The 24,370-nt window shown below is 47.1% G+C and overlaps 2 protein-coding genes across 3 annotated transcripts; both read right to left on the reverse strand.

Annotated features, from left to right (window-relative positions):
- Positions 1 to 409: 409 nt before the first annotated feature.
- RNASEL (ribonuclease L) lies at positions 410 to 4,920 on the reverse strand. The gene is made up of 6 exons (XM_005492273.2): positions 3,510 to 4,920; positions 2,682 to 2,770; positions 1,563 to 1,753; positions 1,330 to 1,450; positions 909 to 1,030; positions 410 to 545 (listed from the first exon to the last, which is right to left on the reverse strand). The coding sequence occupies exons 1-6, from the start codon at positions 4,918 to 4,920 to the stop codon at positions 410 to 412; spliced, it is 2,070 nt and encodes a 689-aa protein (XP_005492330.2).
- Positions 4,921 to 14,809: 9,889 nt separating this feature from the next.
- Positions 14,810 to 22,655, reverse strand: RGS16 (regulator of G protein signaling 16). Of its 2 annotated transcripts, XM_074546419.1 has the most exons (7): positions 22,487 to 22,655; positions 21,163 to 21,264; positions 20,760 to 20,831; positions 20,533 to 20,604; positions 20,354 to 20,415; positions 18,317 to 18,483; positions 14,810 to 17,089 (listed from the first exon to the last, which is right to left on the reverse strand). In XM_074546419.1, exons 1-7 carry the CDS (start codon positions 22,564 to 22,566, stop codon positions 16,889 to 16,891), a joined length of 756 nt encoding a protein of 251 aa, XP_074402520.1. In that variant the 5' UTR covers positions 22,567 to 22,655; the 3' UTR covers positions 14,810 to 16,888. The 2 variants fall into 2 exon arrangements, with proteins under 2 accessions (XP_074402520.1, XP_005492301.1); XM_005492244.4 differs by lacking the exons at positions 20,533 to 20,604; positions 20,760 to 20,831 and having other exon boundaries at positions 22,487 to 22,653.
- Positions 22,656 to 24,370: the final 1,715 nt, after the last annotated feature.

Here is a 24,370-nt window from a genome sequence, read left to right on the forward strand (position 1 = left end):
AAAAAAAACAAACAAAAAGCCTGCCCAAAAATGAACAAACCACCAAACAAAAAACCCACAAACAAAGAAACAAAACCACACGGAAAAAAAAAAAAAACAAAAACAAACAAAAAAAAACACTAAAAAAAAAAAAAACACAAAAAAACCCCCCACAAAACCCAATCTTTTTAACACCTCAAAAATACTTTCATAAGCAACATACAATCACAGTGCAAATCAGAGCATACAAAGCTCGTGGTTGTTAGACCAGACTCTTTGGAATTTTTCCGAATTCAAGTCCTCCATACTCTGTCCCTGGATGTGCTTTATCCCATCTCCTTACCCACCTCTTCAGCTCTTTTTGAGGTGAATAAATAAGAAATAAAAGGAGTGATGGTGGATCAGACATGGGGCAGGAGGCAGTGCCATGCTATAGAGAAGGCTCCTGGAAGTCTGCGAGGTGGCTGCACCTGGAGTTCTGCCGTAAGCTGTTGTACACATACATGGTGAGTTCTGGGAAAGTCTCCAGGAAATACTCAGCATAGTCTCCTATTTTGTTGGTGATCCTGAAAGAGAACAAAAGCAGACAGGATTTTTAAAGCCTGTCCAAGGGGAGGATGTCCTTGCAGAAAAAAAGCCATTCCAGAGAGACTTTCTCATGACTTGGAGAGGTTTCCTAGAAATCCCAGAGCTGCAACTTTTCTACTCCTCAATCCTTTTTTTTCTTTTTTTTTTTTTTTTTTTTTTTTGGCTAATGCTCCAACACCTCCATCTGTCTTTCACTTTCATCTTGGGTAGATCTCTCAAGCACGTGGTGGGGATTCTTGGGCTTGTCCTGGGCAAAGACAGGACTTGGTGATCCTTGAGGGTCCTCTCCAGATCAGGATATTCTCTGACTCTATGGCAGGGGCAAGGATGAGAACACTTACTTTTCATCTTTATGTTCATCCATGTTTCTCATGAGCCTCAGCAGTTGGGTGACATTATTTCTGTATTTGGTAGGTTTTGCATTCCTGGGGTTTTCCATGGCATGTAAAATATCTTTGTCAATCTGAAAGAAGGCACACAGATTATTCCCTGCCTTTCGCACCCCACAAAACCCAATAGACTTCGAAGATTTGCCAGCCAACTTGAGAATGATCAACCCCTTTTATCACCCCAGTTAGCAGAGCTCCCTTTAGTATCAACATCCTCTGACTACATGCAAAAGAATTCGACTGAATTGTTTTTTCCAGTTGTCTGTATTTTGTGTGGGGCTACTTTTTCCAGTTCCATTTTTAAACACTCAGAAAATCTTCTGCCTGAATGTCCAGCTCAAGCCTGATACCAACCCAAATTCAAGAGGATTACCGTTTTGGTCCACTGTGGATAAGGAAAAGCTTTCTTAGTGACATTAGGATCTTGAAAAATACTTTTTTGGTTTTGGTCATCTTTGATTTTATTCCATATACTCTTCAGGAAGTTGAACCTGCTGTGGGATGAGAAGCTTCATTAGCTGCAGTGGGATCTCCCAGTGGGATTTCCCAGCACTACAGGCAATTCCCACAGCAAAATTCCACCTCCTTTGTACTCCCAGGCCTTACCTCTGAATGCTCCAGAAATAGGGATGTTTGCTCAACCCTTCCAAGCCTCGTTCATCAGGAGAAGACAGGCTTTGTACCAGGTCCAGAGCCTCTGTGTAATCTGGGGAATTGGGAGCCAAATCCTCAATTCCAACTTCCTGGAGGGTTTTCCTACCCCCTGATAAAATGTAGAGCACGAGCCTGCCCAGGGCCTGCAAAGAGACATCACTGCTCCCGTGCCACTGGCACCCAGCCTCCAGCCCTGTGGAAGAGGACTCATATCCCCAAACCCTGCAGAGGCTCAGAATTATAAAATACACACCTGTTGGAACCCTGGTCACTGAGAATTTTAGACTTTTATCCCATCTCATTACCCTTTCTGTGCTGAAAGGCACTGACCCCCAAGAGAACACTGCGTTTCACCTGAAGCCACGGAGAAGGCTTCCAAAGTTGAATGATAAAACTGAGATTATGGGTGTGTAGTTTGATTAAAAGTGTGTAATATCACATGGTGGAAAGCTTAGAGTTTAAGGGTTTAGACTATAGTAATAAATATAAAGCAAGATGGAGGTTTTAGGGCAGAGGCTGGTCCTTCTTCTTCACCTTCTTCTCCATGGGTTTAGGTGGTTTTGTGTAATTGGATAAAAAAGTCCATGTTGTGGGCTATAGGTGGTTGGGTTAAAAGTGAAAATAATTAAAAGTGGGTTGGGTCATTGGGTTAAAAGTAAAAATAATTTAGGTGTTATTTCTCAACTGGACAGTTTATCCTTAAAAGGCCTTGTAGACAGAGAGAGACAGGGCTCCATTTTTAGTTTGTTAGAGTGAAGTGCTGTAGAACTCAGGGTTTGTGAGACTGCAGTATAGATAAGAACTACTGAACATCTGAGTCCCAACAAGAATTACCATCTATATGCATTTAATCCTGACCCTGGCAAAAAGAAGTTAAGACTCAACGCACCCAACACAAACCTTGAAGCTGTGTGCACCAGGACAGAGGAGATGGGCATCCAAACCAACATCCCTCTTATGCAACACCTGTCACTACACCGATTTCCCCGCAAATCAAAAACATTTTCTAGCTGGAAATTCAAACAGAGCACCCAACATTTTAAACCACAGGTTGGTTCACAGAGAACTTACCTGTAGATCTGACTTTACAAGTTCTTCTTGGCCTTCAATCAACCTTCTTTTGTTACCAAAGTCCGCCAAGTAAATTTTGCCACCTAAATCTGGGGAAATAAGAGAAATTGTTAGCAAATAAAGGTGGCAAACCTTCATATGGTCCATTGCTGACTTCTGGATGGCCCCTTCTTTAAAACACAGTTCTCTGGAGGCACCTGTGATGGGTTGGTCTGCCTGCAGAGCCCTGGAGTGGTGGGCAGAGCTAATGGGATGTGTAAGCTTGTTCTCTCTGTGAACCTATCTGTACTTATTTAAAGAGGAGATCTGTCACAGACATATTTTATGAAAAATCCTCTCATTAAGATCTTTTCTCCTGAGAAGCTGAGAGGCCTCGGAAAGAAAATGTAAACAATGGTTATCTGCTGCTGTGGAATACAACAGGTGGATCTGTGATTGGTCTCATGTGGTTGTTTTTAATTCATGGCCAATCACAGTCCAGCTGGCTCAGACTCTGGTCAGTCACAAGATTTTATTATCATTCCATTCCTTTCCTTTCAAGCCTTCTGATGAAATCCTTTCTTCTATTCTTTTAGTATATTTTAATATAATATACATCATAAAATAATAAATCAGCCTTCTGAAACATGGAGTCAAGGTTCTCCTCTCTTCCCTTGTCCTGGGACCCCTGCGAACAGCACCACAGAGATCTAAAGCCACCCCATTCAGCACAAAGACATCTCTACTTTTACAGACAGCTGTGAGGCACCTTCTTCTCTAAACTTCAGGGAGAGCAAAATGAAAACATAAAGAAAGCAAAATGAAAGTATAAGGAAATCAAAACGTAACCTATTACGAAGTTCCCGGGTTGTAGATCCTGATGAGCAAACCCAAGGGAGTGTAGCTCTCTGAGTGCCTGGAAGATGGTCTTCAGAGCAGCTTTGTAATTCTTCTGGCCCTCAGGGTCGTGCAGGTGCTCCTGGAGGTTTTTCTCCCAGAGTGGGAAGCACAAGAACATGCAGCCTTTTTCCTTCTCAGACTGGAAGAGCTTCAGTAGATGTTCGCTGTGAGAACATTTTTCAAGGAACTCTTTCTCTCTGTCGCCTTCTGCACTGCAAGTTATTTGCACTGCCACCTCTGTCCCCCCATGGAGCCCGAGGTAGATATCATCCTGAATTTTCTGCTTGCTGTATGGAAATGTCTTCAGTTTGCCAATCATGGGGCGATACATTTGATCAAGGCTTTTCAGCTGATCCCTCCAGCGTTTGCTGTGTGGCTCCCATGCTCTGGGCATTTCTGGAACAAACCTGACCTTGTGCTCACGAAGAAGATTTTCCATGCTGGGAGAACGATTCCTCCTGGCAACTGCAATCAGGTTCCCACGATCCGTCCTCGCTCCCTTTTCGCACAACAACTTTGCTATTCTGTGATCATCTTTCTCCACAGCCACCATCAGGGCTGTGTTGCCTTCCTCATCTGCATCATCAATATCTATCTCATCCTTCTCCAGCAAAGCTGTCACCAGCTCCAGGCTCTTCATCTCAACAGCCAGGATGAGGGCAGTTTTCCCACATTCATCTTTGCTCTTCACATCCACACCGTGCTCCAGCAGGAAATGAACTATGGGCACAGGTGACACGTCCTTTCTTTTGTCTGAACCCTTCTTTAGGGCATGGATCAGGGCATTCCTGTCTCTGTTGTCACGGATGTTCACGTCAGCCCCCATCTCCTGGACCAGGATTTTCACAGCCGAGAAGTGGCGCTCCCTGCAAGCGTCCATCAGCGCTGTGGCCCCTCCTTTGTGCAGCTTGACTTTCTCCTGGCTGGGCTCCCTCCCCAAATTCACCTTTGCCCCTCTGCAGTAGAGGAACCTCAAGGCTTCCTCCCTCCCGTACCACGCGGCCTCCATGAAGGCTGTGAAGCCGTTGATGTCCTGCTCGTGGATGTCTGAGCCACGCTCCAGGAGGAGCTCCAGGACCTCCACGTTCCCTGCAATCCCTGCCTCAGTAAAGGCAGTGCCCCCATTGTCCTTCCTGGCATGCACAGAGGCTCCCCTGTCCAGCAGAAGCCGGACCAGCTCCACCTCACCGGTGCTCACTGCGCTCTGCAGGGGTGTCCAGCCACTGCCCACCTTGGAATTCACATCTGCCCCTCGCTCCAGCAGCTCCAGCACAGCTGCTTTGTTCTTGCTGCACACAGCATTATTTAGCTCTGAGCTAAGGACTTCTGCTGCCTCCTGGTTGTGAGCTGGGGGCTCCATGGTAGTCAGTGGGAGGGCTCTGGGTTCACCACCAGAACCCAGGGCTCCACAGAGGGATGGAGAGGTGCGGTGCTCACAGGGAGGGCTCTGGGCTCACCACCAGAAGGATGGGAGAGGTGTGGTGCTCACAGGGAGGGCTCTGGGTTCACCACCAGAAGGATGGGAGAGGTGTGGTGCTCACAGGGAGGGCTCTGGGTTCACCACCAGAAGGATGGGAGAGGTGTGGTGCTCACAGGGAGGGCTCTGGGTTCACCACCAGAAGGATGGGAGAGGTGTGATGGTCACAGGGAGGGCTCTGGGTTCACCACCAGAAGGATGGAGAGGTGCAGTGCTCTCTGAAGGATCTGAAGGATGCAGTGCATCTCCTGAAGGATGGGAGAGGTGCAGTGCTCAGTGCTTTCAGAGTGGCGCATGTGCCAGGTGAGGCCCATCAAACACATTGGGGGCACTTTTGAGGGCTCTGTGGTCTTCACCTGATTAATGAACAGAAAATATTGTTTCATTAGCCTGTGAATGCTCACCATTTACACTCCATATGTCCTGTGAGAGGGGCAGCTGAGGACAGCAGTGCCAGTGCCAGCTGGGAGAGCCAAGGCCTGGAGAGAAGCACATCTTTAGCACTCATGGACCCCTTGTTTCCTTGCCTGGGCCCAGCCCCTCAGGTGATGGTGTGTGAGTGACTGGGGAGAATCATTGAAATTGCAAACAAATATGTTCCACCAAAGTCTTTGTACCTAAATTTAATTTGGATTTTTGCCATTTAACCAGTGCTTTCCCTCCCACTTTTCTCCATGGAGCTGCTACAATGCCAATAGAGGGGAAAGACCCAAATCCTCTAAAGATGTTGTCTAGAAGAGGCATAATTATTGTTTTCTCATGCCTTTATAGCCTCCTACTCCTTCAGCAATACCCACATGCTGCCACACACATGGATTTCACCCCTGCTTCTCCTCTAATCCTCTAATTTTGAATTTTCCTGTATTCAAGAAAACTGGCATGCCTTTCATCCAACCCATTTCAAATCCAGCCCCTCCTGCACACATTTTCCTATGATTTCAGAGAGGGAAGAACATCAGTATAAGAATTCCCAGTTAGAGACTTTCTGACTTGGAGAATTTGCTGTGCTGACTACATTTCCCCCCCTCTTTTTAATTCGAGGAGAGTATTTTATGAGAGAATAAAGCCCATTAGTCAAGGTCAGGATGGTTTTCACTGAGCTTTAGCACAAGGTGTTCTTGTGAGTGCAGCTCTCTTTAACTTGGTTCCTGTTTATCCAGGTAGAGGCTGATGAGGATTTAACTCAGGGAAAAGCACATTCCCTCCAGCCCCTCTCCCACAGGTGTCCCTGCTGCTTTTGCTGTAAATATCACCTCAGACTCATCCCAGGTTACCTGATAAGCCATCAGTGGTAGGTGGAGATGGACATTCCCCTTCAGTTTTGGATGGCAACCACACACAGTCCTGACTGCCCCTGATCCAATACCTGCAGTGAGACAGAAGTCCTTAATCCCTCCTGCTTCTACAGGCCAAGAGGAGACCTCTCCTGACAGGAAGCCTCTCCTAAGCTTTTCACCATGTTAGGAGATTGATCAGGAAGGACTTAACTTGCCTTTATCTATCTGATATCTAGAAAAAGTGGGGCTCCAATACCCATTTTCTGATCAGCACTTTCAGGAGTTACTGCCTGACAAGCATGAAATGGAAATAAATTACCTAAGCAAATCAGGAAAGGGACAGAGAAGTCTTAAGGTATAACAGCAAAGTATAAATTTACATGAATTTACCCTCAGGAAAGCCAAAGATTGGGTTTTGGATGGTTTATTTCCCTTGTCAACAGGAAATAAATAAACTGTGTTTGTTTCTTGAATTTCAAGAAATAAACACAGTATTGCATTGATTTTAATGCATTTCATTTCCTTGTATTAATTTCTATACCTTTTGCCACACATTGAAAAAACCAAAAAAGTTACTTTCCTGGCCAGAAAAGCAGCACAGCATCCTCTGGTCACAGTGGGGCTCAAGTTCCTCACCTCTGTCAGGACAGCAGAACCCTGGGGAGGAGGAAGAGAGGGGCTGAGCACCTTCCTCTTCCTCCGAGCAGCAGAGTCACAAGACCTGCACTCCAGGAAATGTTTAAATATTTCTATCCCCGCCCCACTGACTTTTGACCATGCCTGCATGTCCCCATGTATCACCCAGCCCTACCCACAATGACACAGCCACCAAGGTGTTCCCAGATATGTGCTGGCCTGGCCAGGAGGATGCTGGGGTTCTGGGGGAGGCGCATGCAGGAAAGTAACTTTTTTTTTTTTTAGGTTCATATATGTTAAATACAGTTTTATGTTATAACACAAGGTTAAAATAGAAACTGTGATATGTAAGATATTTTTTTAAAGAAAGGACTCACACTAAGATAGCAGCCACAGGACACCTGAATCTTTCAGAGAAAGAGAATTTATTGCTCCATTATCAGGAGAAATGAACTTCTTCCTGCCTCGCTCAGCCCTGAAAACACTGTCAGGATTCAGAGGAAGAAGGTGGCACTGACCAGACAGAATCCTGTGTTTGAATGGAATTAATGCATCGCGTATGAGGTGTATGAATATGCAACAGGCTGTTGCTTTTAAGGGTTAATCCTCTGTTAAGGTGGGTCCTTTTTTGGGCTTATTTTGCCCAGAAAGAGGTACCTGGACTGTCTGTAACTCTTTGTTTCTATTGTCTCATATTGTCCTAATCCAAATTGTCCAAATTGTTATTATTCTAATTATATTGCTATTTTTATAACCATTTTATAATTCTTAAACTTTTAAAATTTTAAAAACAAGTGATTGGCGTTTTTCACACTCACCTTTTTTGGCAAATCCATCCACGTGAGGGAATGCTGCTAAATTCCACCCAGCTAAATTCCACATCTGCTGAGCTGCAGATGTGTGGGTTCCTCCCTGGCATCACCCTGGCACCCTGCCCCTGGTAGGCAGCTCTGTGTAAACACCCAGCCTGCTCCTCCAGGCCCTCCTTATCTGCCTGGAATGCCTGTGCAGGAAACACACAGGAGGAGCCCAGGCTCTGGGGATGTCCCACCCAGTTTCCTTTGTGGTGGTACCAGTTGTGGGTTTCTCTGTGTCTTGGTTGAAGGCACTTGAGATAGTATTTCATATTTGGACTCAAGTGTTTTTTATTTCTTATCAGTAAAACAGTCTCACTACTGTGAGTTGGGCAGCTTTTCATTAGAAGGCACAAAATGGCCAACAATCTCTTGTTACAAGGTCTTTTAAGACTAAACTATCCCATTAAGAACTGACACCTAGATTATTTCCCTTTTAACCCAATAACTGATGCCAAAGAGCCCCTGATGTGGACTTTTCTGCCCAATTGCAAAATGCCACCCAAACCCATGAAGAAGAAACCCAGGATGCCACCCTGTGCCCTCCATCTTGCTTCCATCCACAACATACTAAAAATCCCAAAACCTCAGTTTCTCAACAAGTGATACACCTGCACTACTCTCTACAATCTACTTTACACCTTGGTGGATTGTAGTCTATTCTGGAGTTTAGAAAACTTTCTCCATGGATGAGGGTCAAAGTCAGTGCTGCCCTGGGGGTCAGGGCACCTCAGAGCAGACGGAGAAATATTCCCTGTGGTGCCCTGGGTTCCCACATCCTTCACTGCCCTGTGAGGTGAGATGAGCTCAGCAGAGCCTGTGCAGCTCCCCCAGGCACCTCCACTGCACTGTGCCAGCAGCAGGACGCAGCTTGCATCTGAAATGGGGCTGGAATTGTATCCATCAAATCATCCCTGACTTTCCACATGCACAAACTGGGAATCTGCATTTGGACACCGAGACATGGCCTGATACAGGCACAAGGGCAGGGAAAAGCCCTGAAAAGGGGTGGGGTGGATGCAGGGTGGATTTTGTTTGGCTGGGGAAGAGCTTTTAGAGTAGATAACTCTAAAATTTGGCATTTCTGCCATTTGAATTTTGCAAAGCTCATCCAAGGTAATATTTTTTAAAATAATATTTTTTTAAAGGCAAATAGATAATTATAAGGTCTTTGGCTTGTTATAGTCAGCAATCTCGTTTTGGCTCTCATTATAATTTGAGTTATCATCTCTATAATTGTAAAAACTGTTTTTGGAGACTGCCATTGTGCAGAGCCCAGTGGAAGGAGGGGATGATGTGTGGGACTAAAAGAGAGGTCCCATCTCAGGGTGCAGCCCTGTGTGTGTTTTCTGTGGATATCCCACTCCCTTGCTCACATCTCCACACCAGCTCTCACCAAACTCTGCCTCTGCAGGAGTCCCATCCCTGTACCTCAATGGGCATCCTGCTTCCCACAGCAACCACAGGCTCTGGGAACATCCCACGGTCTCTGCATGGAATTCTGCAGAGTTTGTGCTGCCACAGGAGGCCTTGACACAGCCCCAGAGGGACAGAGACTGTGAAAGCTCAGGGGCAATCTCCAGTCTGTCCCACGCCTCTCTGCATCTCATTTTTAATTCACAGCAAGAATCTCTCCCAGTTGGACCAGGGCTGTGGCTGCAGCTGCTGGTGTTCAAATACCCATTTGCAGGCTGCAAAACAGATAAACAACCAGAGCAAGGGCACATCTCAGCTTCAAAGCCAGTAAAGACATCAAAAAAAGCGCCAAAATGCATAAAAAATAAGCCAGTATAATAACATCACATCGCCCACCCACCCACCCAAGTGCAAGAGCCTTCTTCAGCTTGCTGATTTAATTAAAGTCATTTATTATCTTATAGTGGCAAGATGAAAATCCCTAGGATGGTAGGAATCCAAACCTGGTGGTGAGAATGAGGTGTTTGCAACCAGCAGGGCTGTGGCAGGAGTGTCCTGTGCCTGCATCCAGGGAAGAAGGGTTTGCTGCCAGTGGTTTCCTGATCCAAACTGTTTTTCACAGAGCCATAAGTTTGAGCTCTGAGTCCCTGCAACAGGCAGTTTCCAGGGAATGAAAGGCTCTCCAAGGAATAACAGAGCTCCTCTCCACCATCACCATTCTGTAGTCTCTGGGTTATGGAGTTCCTGCTGTATTTGTACATCTGCAGAGCCATTATTTGCCCCCACGCACCCAGGGACTCAGGAGATGAGCTGCTGAGACACAGACAGCAGGGAAATCAAGGGCACAGCTAAGCAAATCTCCCTTCTCCTCCATTCTGAGGGACTCACACCCATTTTTGCATCCCTTCCCCTGAGAGGACATATCCCGAGAATCCTTGTCCTCCCAGCAGCCACAAATAGACACAGAGCAAAATGTGGCAACAAAAACTGCCTGCCAAGGGCAAAATCATTTTTTAAAGGAGCTATGAATAGTAGGATGAGGGTTTTTTTTCTTCATGTTCCCTTCACGTGCTTTCCTATTATATTTCCAAGTGGGAATATCCCAGGGTTTATGTGCTTGGCCATGCTCATGTGACTCTCAGTGCTGGAACACAACCCTGGAAAATAATCCACAGAAGGATGGCAGGTGATGCTATCCATGGAGGAGCATCAGCCACTTCTCACAGAACCACTGAGGTCTGGAAAGACCTCCAAGGGCATTGAGTCCAACCATCATCCATCACTGCCAAGTCCAGCACTGAACCATATCCCCCATATCTATGCCTTTTCTGGAGCATTTTTACCATTTTTAAACTTCATTTTTTAGTTTTTTGGACTGCTGCTCAGTCTTCATTGCCACCAAAAAAGAAATTTTTGCCAGCAGGGAAGGAGAGGTGAGGGCAACAATGCCTCACCAAGCAGGTTTGTTCCATTTTCAGTCTCATGAGAAGGGTGAGACAATACAGGTGTTGTAATTCACACCATCACAATCAGAAGCCAATTATTTCTTAATTACAATACACTATAAGCATTTCTTGGCCTATCAGCTTTAGGGTCTCCAAGGAGTAATATATTAGAGTAATATATTATTATACTAGAGCATTATATTATTATATATTAATATATATTTTTATAGATTATATATATATATTAATGTACAATAATTTATATAAATAGATATAATTAATATAATATATATATAATATATTCTTTTATACTAATATATAATTATATATATAATATATAATATATAATATATAATATATAATATATATTATATATATTATATATATTAATATAAAATAATATTATCACTCTAATTATATTGCTATTTTTACCATGCTGTAAATGCCTTAAAGTCAATCACCTAAAATTACCCTTTGTAAGTCCTACTACAATGCATCTTTCATAGCTCTATTTCTCCAAAGTATCCAGTCTTATTTACAAAACCATCCTTTAAAACTTGTTTCTAGTTCCATTTCTCTCTTAACAATGTCTGTGCTATTCCCTGGCATTTCTAAATCAGCATTTTTTATCTCAAGGTTTGCATTCAGACGCACACTATGTGAGCATTCTCTCAAGAATTTTCTACAAATCTACATTGGCTGCAGACCCCAGCACTGCCCTGGGCACCCCAGCAGCAGCAGAAAGCTTGAAAATCACCTCTCATTCTTCCTTAGCTCCCGAGGCAGCCCAAGGGCACAAATCCTTGAGTGCAGCTGGGGTGGATTGGCAGCCTTGGCATTCAGCTGCCTGCCCAGGGCAGGGGGAGCACATCACTGCTCAGCTGTGAGTGCTGGCACCTCGTTCAGGCAAAGGCCTTGCAGAGGGAGCTGCAGAGGATGGCATCCAGCTGCTCCCTCCCTGCTGCCTGCCCCGGGGCTGGCAGAGCTCTGCAGGACATGGGAGAGGCGTTTGGCGTGTTTGGAATGGCTCAGTGCATGCCCTCTGCTGCTGAGCTCCCTCCAAAAACATACCCAGATAACATCTTACAGCAGGCCTTTCTTTAAAAAGGTAAATAAATAACGGATGTACACACATGTAGCTGAGCTCCCTCCAAAACCATATCCAGAAAACATTTTACAGTGTTCCTTCACAGCCTTTCTTTATAAAGAGAAAAAAAATCACAGATGTACACACATGCAGCCTGCTGTCACATGTGTGTATCCATGGAAAATGAAAAGCTCAGAATTCCTACACTGAAATATCTGCACATCCACCAGCCTAAACCCTTGTCCTAGTGCACTCCTGCGTCCCCATCCATGCCCTAAGAGCACCCCAAAGCTGCCTGGTCCCTCTGGAGCAGGAATCCTCTGGCTGCAGGAGCCCCTGAGCTGCTGGTGGGAATGCTCCAGCTCCCAGGGCACGGGGAAACAGCTTTTTTTTTTTTTTTTTTTTTTTTTTTAAATTTCTTTTTTCCACCAAATAAATCCACCCCTCCCCATCCTGGCTCATGGAAAGCTGGCCCAGGAGCAAGTTCACGTTCACAGCCTGGGGCAGGGCAGTGCCAGCCCCATGGTGGAGCTCAAATCCCCTCAGCTGTTTCCAAATTTGCAGCCTCCTCCCTGGGAAACTTCAGCCTGGCTTTATTTGAGTGACCACAGCTGCAGGAGGGAAGCTTTGGCTCCTCTGTCTCAAATGTGGTTTTGTGGGTTGGGATTTTTTTTTTTATCCCCCCATGAGGCTTTAAGGTTTTGCTGTATGACCACTGGGTTTTGGCAGCAGGCACAGCTGGAGGCAAGGCTGGCTTTTAGTGACTGGGTTTTCTCTTTGGGAAGCATCTCAGAGGAAACTGGGCTGCAAATGGGATTGTGCAGAATCAGCTGTGAGGTCTGAGAGCTGCCGAGGCTGAGGCTCAGCTTGGGCCATACGTGATGCAGCAAAAATGGGCACAGCCTCACATTTCCTTCTAAAAAACCTCAAAAAGGTTTTAATTCTATATTTTTATAGCTTCTTTTTTTAAATTTAAATTTAAATTTTCTTTTTTAATAATTTAATTTTTATTAAATCCTTTTTTATTTTTATTTTAAAATAATTTATTTTTAAATTTATTTTCTTATTTTCTTGGTTTTATTTTTAAATAATATAACTATAAAATTATTTTCTTATTTTCTTATATTTATTTATACATAATTTCTTTTTAATTAATTTTATTGGCTTTTAAATGGAGAATCAGTTTAAAATTAACTTCAAGGTGAGCAAGACAGAGTATTCATATTTTTCATTCAGAGGCTGCAGTTAAAAAAAAAAAAAAAAGGCCACAACAACATTATTTTTTGATTCTGGCTGCTTCTAGTCTGCTTTACTGCTCTCTTTCCTGACAAGTAATTTAAATATTTCCTGGCTGCTTTCCAGCTCATTTCTTCCCTTTGACACGGACAAAGATCAGACAGAGATGCAAACTGCTATAATCCTGAATCACCTGGCTTGTAAGGCCATGCTTAATTTAAAAGGAAATGAGAGGTGAGGGGAAGCTGCTTTCCTCTGGATGGGTGGGGATGGAGCAGAGTCCATGTGTTTTACAGTGCCTGCTGATCCTTGGCCCCTGCATGGCTGTCACAGGGCTCAGGAGCTTCTGCTGCATTTGACTGGCAGGGGGTGGCTGGTGCTTGTGAAAAATGCGTGTTTTATTACTGGCTTTTTTTAAATATTCAAATGAATATTATATGTGTTGTGTTAGAAAGTGATGCTGTATTAATTTTCTTAATTAGTGTGTTAAATATAGTTTTAGGGTATAACATAAGGTTAAAATAGAAACTGTGCTACGTAAGATTTTTCTAAAGAAAGGACTCGCAGCGAGGTAGCAGCCACAGGACACCTCAATCTTTCAGAGAAAGGGAATTTATTGCTCCATTATCAGAAATTAACTTCTTTCTGCCTCCTCAGCCTGAAGACACAGTCAGGATTCAGAGGAAGAAGCTGACACTGACCAGACAGAATCCTGTGTTTGAATGGAATTTATGCATCATGTATGAGGTGTATGAATATGCAATAGGCTGTTGCTTTTAAGGGTTAATCCTCTGCTAACGTGGATCCTTTTTTTGGGTTTATTTTGCCCAGAAAAAGGTACCCAGCCTGTCTGTAACTCTTTGATTCTGTTGTCTCATATTGTCCTAATCCAAATTGTCCAAATTATTATTACTCTAATTATATTGCTATTTTTACAACCATTTTATAATTCTTAAACTTCTAAAATTTTAAAAACAAGTGATTGGCATTTTCCACATGCTCCTAGTGACACCTTGGAACATGCACATTCTGAGTTATTCCCTGGGATTCCAGCTCCTCCTCACCAGCCCTCTCACACTCTGCTGACGCAGGCCAGTTAATTTTGGCTTCCAGAACATGCAATAAATAGAAAGAAGGCAACTGAAATAAAACCATATTTTTGCTGGGTTATTATTCCAAGCACTTCTTCGAGCTGCACTGGGCTGCACCTCTCCAGTCCTGGGTGCTTCCATGGAAAGCTCTTTCCATGCAAACTTCCCCTCCCCTCCCAGAGCATTTGAGGGGACTGCTCAGACCTCACTCTGCACAGGAATAAGATATTTTTTTAACCCCTCTGATACCAGAGAGTTCCCCCCTTGTCAATGGATTCAATCATCAGGTGTGTTACTGACAAAAATCAAGTATTTTTTATGTCAGTGACCCAAAAGCAGGGTTTTTTCCCAGCATCCTCTCAATTTTATGACATTCGTGTTTTTACTAATACTGAGCAGATATTGGGAACTGCAGTCCTGTAAAGGGCTCAGAAATGATGAGCAATATAAGCAGCACTGAATACCCTGGCAGTTCATATATTCAAAGCTTCACTTCTGCTTTCATGCTTTCTATGAATCACTCAGGTTTCTTTGATAAACCAAATACCACAAAGCTTTATGTCTCAAAAGTCTTCCCCCCCTCCTCTTCTGCCCCTGACACTGTCACTTTTAAAGTGACTAGAAATGCCCCCTGAGTCACCCAACACAAGCAGCTTTGCAAAGCATCCAGAATTAGAATGTAAAATTTAATCGAAAGTCCACAACCAGAAAAATAAAAACCCAGCCCATGTTGTCAGGATATTTTGCTGTTTACATTTTATTTCATTTTATTTCATTTTATTTTGTAATGACAACATTATGTCAGCAATGAGAACAGACCATTGTGCATCACTCGCTTCAGTTACACAGCAAAGGTGGTTCCAGTTGTAAAAATAAATAATAAATAAGAAAGCAGCTGATATCTCCCTGTAAACACAGCCAGGACAACAGCCAGAGGCTCAGAGGTGGGACCAGGATGGGGGTGGTGGAAGAGGACTCAGAGTAACATCCCCAAACTGGTCTTTGGTCCCTTGCTCTGCTCAAGCAGCTGTGAAAAGCCCAAAGGATGCTGTGCTGAGACAGGGGGGAAAAAGAGAGTTCCCTTGGCAAGGAGTGAATTCCAGTGGGACAAGGATCTCCAGGTTTGGTCTCTGGGGATAAACAGAGCCCTGGAAAGCAGCTCTCAGCAGGGAGGAGTGCTGCTGGCACATTCCCCAGGACCCAGCACAGGCTCCACATCACCCACCATTGCTGCCAAGTGGGACCCTCACCTCTCCAGTACCCCAAAATTCTTGCTGAGAGGGACTTTCTGAAGAGCTGCCCCCAGCTCTGGGCTGGTGATGTGTCATGCCACCCCCTGAGTCACTGAATTCACAGGATGGTTTTGCTCACTCCATGGGTTTCTGGTAAAGTGCTGTGGCTGCAGACTGGTTTCACCATCCAAGGGAACACCAAGCCCAATTATAAACCCAGGCAAAGCCCTGGTTTTTCTCTCCCATGTGTGAAAATCAAGTTTCCCATAGAGATGCTCACCAAAGTGCCTGTTTGACCTCTCTGTTCCCTGCCTGGGACAAGCTGCTGAGGTGCCATCCACACCTTTAAGGGGAGAGAGGGAAGAGCGGGAAGAGCATGGCCTACAAAGCATCCTTGCACTGCCATCCAAACTCTCTAGCAGCTCTCCCTGCTGCTACTGGTGTACCTTGCTCCAAAATTGTGCTACAAATCTCTCTGGTCCTCTCAAATTATTACACAGAAAGGGTGGGAGGCATGCTAAGTGCTACAACAGCTAAAATAATTTAATTTACAAGCTCCTCAGAGCAAGGTATACACGTGTGTGCTTTCAGCAGTGCTGCTCTAATAAATATAGCTATAATAATAATAATAATAATAATAATAATAATAATGATGAAATAAATAACAATAACAGGGATAAAACGTCACGCACGTGACTTAAGATTAGGTGCAATCTGAAGGTCGTGGAGCTCAAGCGAGGGATGAAAATGTCACTGCACTGGAAGGAGGTGGAAACTTCGATGCAGAGCATGCATAGGACACAGCTGGAGGATCTTGGGGTTAGGAGAAGGCAGGCTCAGGATTCCTCCAGTGGAAATTGCCACAAAGTCTCAGGGTTTTTATCCTGGCCATTCCCTGCGAGCAGGAGTGGCAGGTACTGTGTTGCTTGTGGTAGTCAGAGAGCAGGTGGGAGCTCTTGGATTGTGGGTGCTCAGGGGAGTCCCATCTCTGAATGAGCTGAGTTTGAGCTGGGCTCGCAGCTCAAACCCCATTTCTTTCCATGTCTGCAGTGGCAAACGTCTCCAGCTGAGCTGTGAGGGCTCCCACCCCAAGGGAGGGAGGAATGTGGCCTGGCAGCTCCTGAAGCGCTCAGGGTGCTGGGGATCTTGGGGTCAGGAGAAGGCAGGCTCAGGATCGCTCCAGCTGAAATTGCCATGTAGTCTCAGGGTTTTTCTCCTGGCCATTCCCTATGAGCAGGGAGTGGCAGGTCCTGTGCTGCTTGCGCCGGTCAGAGAGCAGGTGGGAGCTCTTGGGTTGTGGGTGCTCAGGGGAATCCCCTCTCTGAATGAGCTGAGGTGCACTCACAGCTCAAACCCCATTTCTTTCCATGTTTGCAGTGGCAAAGGTCTCCAGCTGTGAGGGCTCCCACCCCCAGGAAGGGAGGAATGCCATGTCCAGCAGCTCCTGAAGCGCTCAGGGTGCTGGGGATCCTGCTAAAACCCCACAGCTTCAGCCGGAGCCCCGCCACACAGGCCTCAGCCCTCACAATCCGTGTCCCACCCTGTTCCTGGCCCCCCGGCTCGTCCCCTGGCTCAGGTCAGGTGTGTGAGCGCTTGCTGGTGCCGCGGCTGGCGGCCTGCCTGCTCATGTCCTGGTAGGAGGCGGATTTCAGGAAGCGGGGGTAGGAGTCCTTCTCCATCAGCGTGCGCGTCTTGGCCTGCGCCTCGTTGAAGCAGGCCGAGGTGGCCCCCGAGAGGTTCTTGCGGGTGATCTCCCTGGTTTCGTGGTCGATGTTCACCTGCAAGGCAGCATCGCCCACAAACATTAGCTCGTCTTATATGTGAGGACAAAACCTGGTTTTAATTGGCCTTCAGATGTAGATGAAAATGCTCACAAACCTTTCTATCCCTTCACTAATGTGCCTTCAGGGTTTTTGGGGTCTCCCCAGGCCTGGCTGCCATGGGTGTCCCAGACAGTGAAGTCCAGTTAAGCTCAACCTGTCCAGGCCCCTCAGGGAGGCTCCAGGAGCACAGGCAACTTTAGCAAGCTCAATTCTTAAGTGAGATTGTAACTGTCATATTTACTGAAAAAATCCCTCTGCTAGGATTTCTTCTCCTGGGAAGCTAAAAAGCCTCAGAAAACAATGAAAACAATAATTATCTGATTGCTTTAGAATGTGGTCTGGAGATTGTTTACCAAGAGGTGAATGTTTGATTGGTTCCATGTGAATTGCTTTTAATTAATGACCAATCTCAGCACGCTGTGTCGGAAACTCTGAGGAGTCAGTCACGAGCTTTCATTATCATTCTTATTAAGCCTTCTGATGTCTCTTTTATCTTTCTTTAGTATAATTTTAGTATAGCATTTTTAATATGATATAATATCACAAAGTAATAAATCAGCCTTCTGAGAACGTGGAGTCAAATTCTCATCTCTCACTGCATCCTGGGGTGAGACACAAACATCCCAAACACCCCATGAGATCAGCTCTTTAGTGATTCTCAGCTCAATTGTGATTTTCGGCTCTTTGCTTGCTAAGTGCCTTTGGCAGATGCAGGGAGAGAGAGGAGAAGGCTGTATGAGGTTCCACAGAGATGTCTTTATTGGCAGCTTCTGCCAAGGGTCTCAGTGACACCTCTTAAACTGGGCAGAAATAGGGGTTTTTATAGGATATAGGGGTTTTGGGAATCAGTCCAATAGTAAGGGTCAAGGTGAAAGTGACCTATCATCTTGCAGAGAGAGAACAAGGGTCCAAAGGTGGAAGAGGGGCTTCTTTTGGTCCAGTAATCATGACTAGGCATTTCTTATCTTAACAACTGACTGCCAAGGAGGCCTTGCAGGCCCTGTGCCTGCTACACTTCACAGTTAGACTCAGTTTCTGTTCCAACATTATGTGATGGACCACACAATGTTAGATCATGAACAAGAGCACACCTTCCCACTGACCCAACAGCACTTTCATAAAACCCACCAGGATATTTTATTCCTTTCCTACCCTATTTCATGGGACAGAAAATGATCTCACCTCTCTGGGTGCCTCATTTTGGACAAACTCCTCGAAGATCCTGTTGGCTTTGGAGGCCAGCTTGGTTTTCGAGCGGGTCTTTTTGAAATCCTCGCACGCCAGCCAGAAGTCAAGGTTCTCCTCGCTGAATTCAGTCTTCAGGAAGGTGTGGAATGCATTTACCCCACCTATGGAGGGGAGAGAAGAGCAGTTAATGGGAAGGGGGCCGCGGGAAGAGGACCAGCAGCAGACACTGCCTGGGGAGCGTTGCCCTGGGAGCTCAAACCGTGACATCCACAGATTTCCTTTCCTTCTGGGCAAATTCCACCCTCTGAGACACCGCTAATTGGCCTCTGGACTCCAATAAAATCCTTTCCCACAGACAAGTAATCCTCTGGTTTTATTTATCTGACCTATCTGTAATGAGGTTTCAGAGTATTTTCTTTACAGCTTCGGGAAAGAGCTAATTCTACCTAAGGAGAAGCGCACTGACGCATCGGAACGCTGCAGGAGCCTTGGTTCTGATTTCTCAGCCCAGATCTGGGGGGAATGAGATGCTGAGAATGGGAGAATAATTGCAGCAAGGACTTCAAAGCTGTGCTGGGAGGGTGGATTAAGTTACAAAGCTTAGAGATGCTCATTAGCCATCACAGCAAGTGAGGGAGATGGAAAAAAATACAGTTGGCCCCAGATTTTGGCTGTGGAAGGACTTTGTCTGGCTGGGGAAGATCTTTTAAGGCAGACAGCTACTTTTGGATTAAAATTTGGTGTTTCTGCCATTTGAATTTTGCAAAGTTCAAGGTAATCGGTTTTTAAAGGTAAATAGATAATTACAAAGTCTTGGCTTGTTATAGTCAAGCAATCTCATTTTGGCTCTCATAATTTGAGTTATCCTCTCCAACTATTGTAAAATTGTAAAAACAATAGTAAAAAATTGTAAAAACTGTTTTTGGAGACTGCCATTGTGCAGAGCCCAGTGGAAGGAGGGGATGATTGTGGGAATCCATGAAATCAGAGGGCTTTGGGAAAGCTGCAAAAGGCAGACCAGAAAAAAAATACAATTGGCCCCAGACTAGCGCTATGGAAGGACTTTGGCTTGGGAAAATCTTTTAAGGTAGACAACCACTTTTTTCTACCTTAAAAGGATTAAAATTTGGCTGGGGAAGAGCTTTTAAGGTAGACAGCTACTTTTGGATTCAAATTCGGCACTTCTGCCATTTGAATTTTGCAAAGCTCAATCAAGGTAATTGGCTTTTAAAGGTAAAGAGATAATTACAAGGTCTTGGCTTGTTATAGTCAAACAATCTCGTTTTGGCTCTCATAATTTGAGTTATCCTAACTATTGTAAAATTGTAAAAAAATTTTTAAAAATTGTAAAAACTGCTTTTGGAGGCTGCCATTGTGCAGAGCCCAGTGTAAGGAGGGGATGAGGTGTGGGACTAAAAGAGAGGTCCCATCTCTGGGTCTGGAGGAGCTGCCTGCACAGGGAGGGGGAGACAGCATCTCACAGGAGCCCTGTGCATCACAGACACACAGCTAATACCAGAGTAGGAAAAGGGCAAGGTTATCCACTCAAACAGCCGAATTCCTGCTCCCTGTGGAAGAGCCATCCCCGGAGGCACAGGACAGACAGACAGAGGGCAGCAGTGCAGTTGTCTGAACAAGCCTGAGGGGATGTGGCTGCACGGCTGTTTCCACCAGACACCCAGAGCAGACACTGCCTTCTCCCCAGTGTGGGGAAAGGGATGCTTTGGGAATGTCATGATGTTCCCCCTGGTGGGCTGCTCCTCCGGGGATGCCCGTGACAGTGCTCCTGTCCCAGGGCAGCAGTGAGACAACACTTCTGCCCCCCAAACACACCCAGCCAGGAGGAAAGGGTAGGCAACGAGCCCTATGCCTCAGATCTGGGCAGGAAAGAGACCTCTTTCTAAACTCTCAAACACCTCATTTGAGGAGGAGGCAAAATTGCATCCTACACTGACTCCAGTCATACAGCTCACTGTGAGTACATTTGTCCTACACGCTCTCACCCAGAGAAGAAAACAAGATGCTACTCACTTTTGCTCTTGAGGAGCTGGTCAAAGGACTCCCTCCATTCCAGCACCTCTTGGGAGGAGTTTCTGGAAAAGATAAAAAGGATGTGAGGCTCTCTGTCCAGCGGTGAGGGACGGGAGCACTTCAGCTGGGAGACAGCAGCATTCAGCAGGAAACCAAAGCTAGGGACCAACATCCATTACCTGTGGGCTCTCTTTCCTCTCTCCTCCCTTTCTTTCACCTTCCCTGATGGCTCACCCGACCTCATCTCCATGCTGTTGGCCAGGAGGTTCTCTAGGGGATGCTCAGAAAAGCCCTTTTCTGCCGACACAAGTCCAGCAGGTTCTTTAGGGGATGCTCAAAGAGCCCTGTTCTGCCGATGAAAGTCCTGCAGGTTCTCTAGGGGCTGCTCAGAAAAGCCCTTTTCTGCTGACACGAGTCCAGCAGGTTCTTTAGGAGATGCTCAGAAGAGCCTTTTTCTGCTGGCCCAGCAGAGTCTCCTCTGCAGGAAAACCCCCTGCCCTCAGCACTGATATTCAGTGTTCTGTGTTTAATGCCGCCTGCATTCCCCGGGGATCCCAGCGCTGGTGTGAGGCACCAGGAAGGGCAGGAGCCCTGCGGGATCCCTGCCTCTCACCCGGGCCCTGCTCTCTGTGCCTAATGCCACAGCATCCGTTCCCTGCCGGGTTTTATAGCCGCTGGAGCAGGGGAGTGATCCGCCTTCCCGGCCCGCCTGGGTGGGACTACACGGAGGGGGAGCTGTGCTCTGTGCTCTGTGCTGCAGATGGGCAGGAGCATCCCTCGGGAATGGCACAGAGCTGTGCTTGGCTTACCTGCGCCTGGAGCCCAGCTGCAGCTTGCTGGAGCTCCCACTCCTGTGTCCCAGCTCGGGTTTGTGAAGCAGGATGCCCAAGCGGCTCTTCAGATCCTTGGCTCTGGAAAGGAGGGAGGGAGGGGTCCGATGGGATCTTTGGACCATCAGTCGGCTGCCCCCACCCCTGCAGGGGTTGCACCCCTGCTTCGCCCCCGGCTTCAGCCACTTCTTGGCTCTCTGGTGTGTGAAATAAACGCTCCCCCCTTGCTTTTCCTGCTCCCTGGCAACCGTGCATTAAGCCTGGGGGACCGTTTTCTCCTGTTCGCTTCCCAGGCAGAGACACATGGAATATAAAGCCGGATCTTTCCTCTGGGGCAGGTAAAAGCTGCTGGAGTGCTGGAGACCCCCCGAGCTCCCGGAGAGATCCTGGTTCCTTTCCCCACCCCACTCTACCAGCATCACTCCGCTGCTCCTAAATCGCTGGAAAAACACAGCGATGTCCTTCCTCTAGGCACAGCGGGAGCATTCCCCTGCTGCTGCTCCCCTGCTCTGATTTTTGGGGTGCCCCTGGGTTCCCAGGAGCCTGTCAGCAGGTCGTGGGCAGGCCAGAGCCATCCACCTACCCCATGGCTTTGGGAGGCAGCACTGATGCTCCTGAGCCAGAGGCTGGGATGCTGCTGTGCCAGAGGCTGGGATGCTCCCGTGCCAGAGGCTGGGATGCTCCCGTGCCAGAGGCTGGGATGCTCCCGTGCCAGAGGCTGGGATGCTGCTGTGCCAGAGGCTGGGATGCTCCTGTACCAGAGGCTGGGATGCTCCCGTGCCAGAGGCTGGGATGCTCCTGCCTGTCCCCGCGACGAAAGCACGGAGGAGGCACCTCCCTGCAGAGAGGTGTCGGCAGCAGCAGGGCAGGAGAAGCGGCTCTTGCCTGTCCCCAGGGTGGCCCCGAGGTGCTGTGGCCCAGCTGCTATTTGCGTGCCCGCGGCTCGCTCGGGCGTCCCCAGGCGCCCATACAAAAAAATCAGGGTTTAAATGTCAAGCCGGCAGCGTGGGGGCTTGGCAGGAGGAGCAACATGTCACTGAACAGTTCGGCGGTGTTGACAAAAATACTCCTGCTGCTGTCAGCTCGGAGCAAGTTGGCAGAGCCCTGGTGTGTTTGTACAGCCCTGGCCATCCTCCTCTCTCTCTCCCTGCGCTGGTTTCACCTCCGTGCTCCCCTCTGGGGGAGCAGAAGGGATTCAGCCGCAAGGAATCACTTGGTGCATCCCGGTTTCTACCCTACCATCACATCGGCGGCGGCAGAGGCTGGTCCAGGTGCGACCCCTCTGCCTCCCAAAGCGCCTTACCTTTCCAGGCAAGTGATGGGCAGCGCGGCTAAGCCCCGGCACATGCTGAGAGCTGGGCACCCAGGCATCCAGCAACTCATCGGCTCCTCCCGGGGGCTGCAGCAGGGGGATGCGGGCACCACCTGCCCCGCGGTCCCGGGCTGGCGGCTGCGACAGCGGAGCGGAGCCGCGCTTTATATGGGCCGGGAGAGGGGAGGGGGACCCAGCATCACCGCAGCCTCCAGCCAACCAAAAGCTGCTCAGGCAGCGCCCCTGAAGAGGAGAGCTTAGGTAAGTTTGTGTGTGCTGCTAAGGGAGGGAGGAGTGGGAGGCCCAGGCTCGTCCTTGAGCATCACAGTCATCGCCGCTTCCTCGGGAACAGGAAAAAACAGGCTCGTTTTCCAGCGACGTGTGGAGCCTGCTGATGAAGCGCCGGCGGGTGGGAGAGCAGGGACAGGACAGACGCTGCAGCCCTCGCAGAGAGCCGTCAGCTCCATCCTGCTGCTCCACCCCGCTGCCCCAGGGCTTCCAGAGCTGTGCCCCAGTGGTTAAAGCAGGGGGTGGCAGCCCCCAGCAGGGTCAGGAGGGTTTGGGCTTCCTGGGGGATGCAGATGGAGCAGCAGGGTTTAATGTTTCCACTTCTCTTTAATGGCACTGCCAGTTCACAGCTGGAATGTATATGTATAATATATAATATATAATATATAATATATAATATATAATATATAATATATAATATATAATATATAATATATAATATATAATATATAATATATAATATATAATATTAGAGATTATATAGTAGATGATATATAACATATGATATAGCACATAGCATATATCATATATAGCATATAGCATATAGCATATAATATATGTAATGTGCTGGCTGAAGTTGCACTTCATCACAAATTCCCTGCTGGGTGTGTGGTGAGAGGAGAGAAGGGATGCACATCAAAGGAGCCAAAACCTGAGAAAGCATCTGATAATGGAGGATCCTGATGAGACCTGGAAGTTGAAAGGGGATTAAAAGCCAGGGAGAGGTTGGAAACTGGAGGGGAAGAACTGAGCCAGCAAAAGAGAAAAATGAAGATAAAGGGTTAAAGCAGTGCATAGCAGCAAAGCCCAGGGTCTGGGGCTACAAGAAGAGGTCCATGAGAACCAGCAGGCCCCGTGGTGAGGTCAGGCTCACACAGGATCCCAGAGCTGCCCTCCCTGCAATTCCCCAGCTCAGCAGCAGTAGGGGAGGGAGTGACCTTAAAACCCCCCTGCTCATGGCCAGCCAAGCACAAGGCCACAGCTGCCACTTCCACTCCTCATCCTCTCCCTTCCTCCCTGCTATTCCCAGCTCAGACGTTTTTCCAGAGCTCAGGTTGTCTCCTCCCATTGCTGCCTGCATTCATCACCCACAGCACATTGCCAGAGCAGCTTTCCCTTTGCCAGAGCAGCTTTCCCTTTGCCAGAGCAGCTTTCCCAGGAGAGATGAACTGTGCCAGGAGAATGGCAGCACGAAGCCATCTGGGCCCTGGGCAAGGGGGAAAGGCTCCTCTCAAGCTGCCTTTGGGAGCAGGAGCATGAGGATACCTGGATGGGAGACCTCAGGAGGAGCATGAGACCCCTCAGCCCCACTGAGCAGTAAAGGAGAGTCCTGTCTGTCTCTCATCACTTACAGGAAGGCACAGAATGGTCTTGCTCATGGACAGACAGGAAGGATGCATCACATCAGGACTAATGACTGAACACACACTTTTAGCTCTTCATGTAAGAGCAGCCTCTCTCCTGATGGCTCTGGGGATTTTCACTCAAATAATCAAGTTAATCTTGGTTAGCAGATACTCAGCTACAGATAAATGGCTGGAGCTACACCAAGCTTTTATTCATGTCTTCTCTGTGCCTTAAAACCAA

Source organism: Zonotrichia albicollis, chromosome 8, assembly GCF_047830755.1.
Source record: "Zonotrichia albicollis isolate bZonAlb1 chromosome 8, bZonAlb1.hap1, whole genome shotgun sequence".
NCBI lineage: Eukaryota > Metazoa > Chordata > Aves > Passeriformes > Passerellidae > Zonotrichia > Zonotrichia albicollis.